This window comes from Benincasa hispida, chromosome 12 (assembly GCF_009727055.1).
Source record: "Benincasa hispida cultivar B227 chromosome 12, ASM972705v1, whole genome shotgun sequence".
NCBI classification, from domain to species: Eukaryota; Viridiplantae; Streptophyta; class Magnoliopsida; order Cucurbitales; family Cucurbitaceae; genus Benincasa; species Benincasa hispida.
This window is the reverse complement of record NC_052360.1, coordinates 12,023,014-12,026,442: the sequence shown is the minus strand read 5'-3', so window position 1 is coordinate 12,026,442 and position 3,429 is coordinate 12,023,014. Positions and strand designations below refer to the sequence as shown.

At 37.4% G+C, this 3,429-nt stretch overlaps 1 protein-coding gene across 1 annotated transcript; it reads left to right on the top strand.

Moving 5' to 3' along the window:
- Nucleotides 1–690: 690 nt before the first annotated feature.
- On the top strand, nt 691–2,874 carry LOC120068280 (IRK-interacting protein). The gene is made up of 2 exons (XM_039019998.1): nt 691–1,123; nt 1,207–2,874. The coding sequence occupies exons 1-2, from the start codon at nt 1,043–1,045 to the stop codon at nt 2,614–2,616; spliced, it is 1,491 nt and encodes a 496-aa protein (XP_038875926.1). The 5' UTR covers nt 691–1,042; the 3' UTR covers nt 2,617–2,874.
- The last annotated feature ends 555 nt before the right edge of the window (nt 2,875–3,429 follow it).

Here is a 3,429-nt window from a genome sequence, read left to right as displayed (position 1 = left end):
GAAATTTAATTAATGTTTATATAAATATGTCAGTCAAACTATATATTTAGTCTTTAAAATTTTATATTTATATTAAAAAAGTATTCGATCACTCCATCAATTTTCAATTTTACGGAATAAGTGATCTTTTAATTATGTGTCTAATAAATTATTAACCTACTTTCTACCATTTAAAAATTTATTTATTTAACACAAGATTAAAAATTATAGGATCATATGTGTCTAATATACACATTAAATTTTTTAAAAAATATCAAATGTTTTAGCTAAAATTAAAAGTTCTAAAACTTATCAAATACTTTTGAAGCTTATAAAGCTATTAAACACAAAATAAAAAATTTAAAATTGAAAGTAAAATATACCACTTTTAAAACACTAAAAGATATTATACATAAAATTTGAAAGTTTATAAATTAAAATAGTAAATTATGCCATTTTCATCCAGTAGTAAGAGAAAGGCAAAGTGAATAAGGGTAAGCGCGTTGATAATTAATATGCATTAACTAAATGTATATATACAGGGAAGAAGAAACTGTTACTAAAGTGACATTTTTGGCTCTCTAAAATATGGTAAATTTCAATTTGATATTTCTTTCAAATAGTAGTAATTTTGATGATAAATAAGGCAAGAGCGGTTGGAATTAATGAAAGACAGGTTCTGAAATTAGTGCTCATAATTTCAATTATTTTGGAATTTCCCATTGGATAGGTTTTGGGGGAAGGGAAATGAGGTTCCATATGAGTCATCATTTTCCCCTCTTCTTCCACCCTGAAAAAATTTCAGACCGTTTTGTTTTTAATCTTTCTGGCTGACCAGTGGGTTTGAGAAACAGAAAGAGAAAACCCTCATCTCTCTCTCTTCCTCTGAAATCCTAATCATGATTACAACACGACGAAACTGCTACCTAAGAAAATGAAACCCAACGAAAAAGATAGCAATCGCCATTAATACCTCTCTCTCCCACGTACCTCTTCTTTTTCAACATTAACATACAATACAACAAACTAAGTGGATGTGGCTCTGTCTCTCCTCGTTTCCGCCATGGCTGCTGCTCCTTCACCCACTTCCTTCAATTCCTCGCCTGCTCCCACCCTCCACCACTGTTCATCCCTTTTCACGCCGGTGAGTCTTTTACACCGCAATTTCTTCAATTTCCCCTCTTTTTTTTCCTTTTTCCCTCCCCACAATGATGGGTTTTATTGTAGATTCAAGAATCCGAGAGGGAAGGGCGGGAGGATGCCATTCCTGTTGACAATCGGACTCAGAATACAGCCGCCGGGACTGGCGGCTGCACGGACCGGGGAACGAGTCCGAAGCATCACTCGACGCCGCTGAACCGGACCAAGAACGGAAAATCACATACGGTTAAGAAACGGTCGGAGTCGGAGTCGGATTCCGTGTCGAGTTCCGATGGGCCGGTGTCGTGTAACCGTTGCCGTCCTCACGTGCGAGAGAAGATCTCCGTTGTTCCGCTGGATAACAACAACGGCGTCAATAAACAAACCTATTTCTCCATGGCGAGTCCTAATGGCATTTTCAAATCCCTGATTTCGTCGTTAACGCGGAAGAGTCCGAAATCGATAAATGAATCTTCGGCTCTAACGGCTCGAGAAGAGCAATGGAGGGCCGCCGTCACGGAGCTGTCGCAGAAGCTAGTTCAGGCGACGAGAAAGAGAGATGAGGCTATTATGGAAGCTTCTAGATTAAAATACGCCATGGCTGAACTGGAGAAGAAGCTGGACAAACTCGAGACGTATTGCCATGGTTTGAAATCCGGGATAGAAGAATGCAGCGGCAATTCGCCTTGCCAAATTGGGATGTATAATCAAATCCAGAGTTTTCAACAGAGGAATCAGAAGCAAGTTATAGAACATTTCTTAGTTTCAGTATCTGAATCTCGATCGTCGATTCGGCTTCTTAGCCGGTCACTTACTCTGCAACTCCGCCACGTCGGAGCCAAAGTATACGAACGAATTTCCGTTCTTCTTCAACCTTACGATGTCAAAATCTCATTCTCCAAGAACCCTAGAAGCATGCTTTTCTACCTGGAAGCTCTGCTCAACCAAGCTTTTTTCGAGGATTTCGAATCGATAGGGTTTCAAAAAAACGCATCAACTCAGGTTCTAAATCCAATCGAAAGATGCGAAACGAATTTCGAATGTTTCAATTTTCTCCATGAATTAACCTGGGAGGAGGTTTTAAGCAAAGGCACGAAGCATTTCAGCGAGGATTTCAGCCGATTTTGCGACCGGAAAATGAGCGAGATCGTCGCGATGCTCGGATGGAACAGAGCCTGGCCGGAGCCGCTGCTGCAGGCATTCTTCAGCGCGTCGAAGAGCGTGTGGCTTCTGCACCTACTGGCGAACTCCGTACATCCGAATCTGCCGATTTTCAGAGTGGATAAAGAGGCCGATTTCGATTCCGTTTACATGGAGGACATGGGCGGCGATAAGGCCAGAAAGCTGATACCGTCGTTGGTCAGAATAATGATTGCACCTGGTTTCTATGTCTACGGCAGCGTGGTTAAATGCAAAGTGTTGTGCAGGTATAACGCCGCCACCGCCGCCGCCACCGCCGCCGCCTCCGCCGTAACCGCCGCGGCATTGTCACCGTAATGGAGGTGGAGTAGGAAAAAGAATCTATGACTTTGGGGGAAAAAACAAAATTTCTCGCTCATTTTGTTTCTTTTTGTTTTCTAGAAATCCAAAGATGTGATTTAGTTTAGGTGGTTGAATGGGTATAATCAATGTAGAATTTTAGGATTTGCAGTGTGGTTTTAATAATAATAATAATAATAATAATAATAATAATAATAATATGTTTCCAAGGGCGAAAGTGAAGAAGAGCAAGAAATTTGCATTTTCTTTTCTGAATTGTTCTTTGTATGGTCTATTTTTTCATTATTATTATTATTATTATTATTATTTCTTTTTGGTAGTTTGAGATATGAGTTTGGCTTTTTATTGTTGAAGAGAGATCCAAGGAAGATGAAGGATGCCCCCATGTGAGTGAAGTTGCTTTCACTTCTGCAACTATTTTGAATCTTTTGAAACTTACAATTGATAATTCTCTTCAACTTTGTCTTTTGTAGGTCAATCTTCACACTTGGTCCTAAACTTTGCAATAAAAAAATTTCTACAAATTGAGAAACTTACCATTTTTATTAGCGATTTTGCTCATTAAAATTTTAAGAATACTTGCATTTGGTATTTTGATTTTCCAAGATGTATCTTTTTCGGTCTAGGATTTTTTAAGAAAATGCTTAAAAGATTCCTAAAGATTTTTTTTTTTTTTAAATAATAATTTTGAATAATTAATGATATTTTAAATTAGGACAATAATTTTTTTAAAAAATTATCACTCTCTAAAATTATTTTTAAAATAATTTTTGAAATTTAAAATGATATATAATTGTTTAATATAATTTA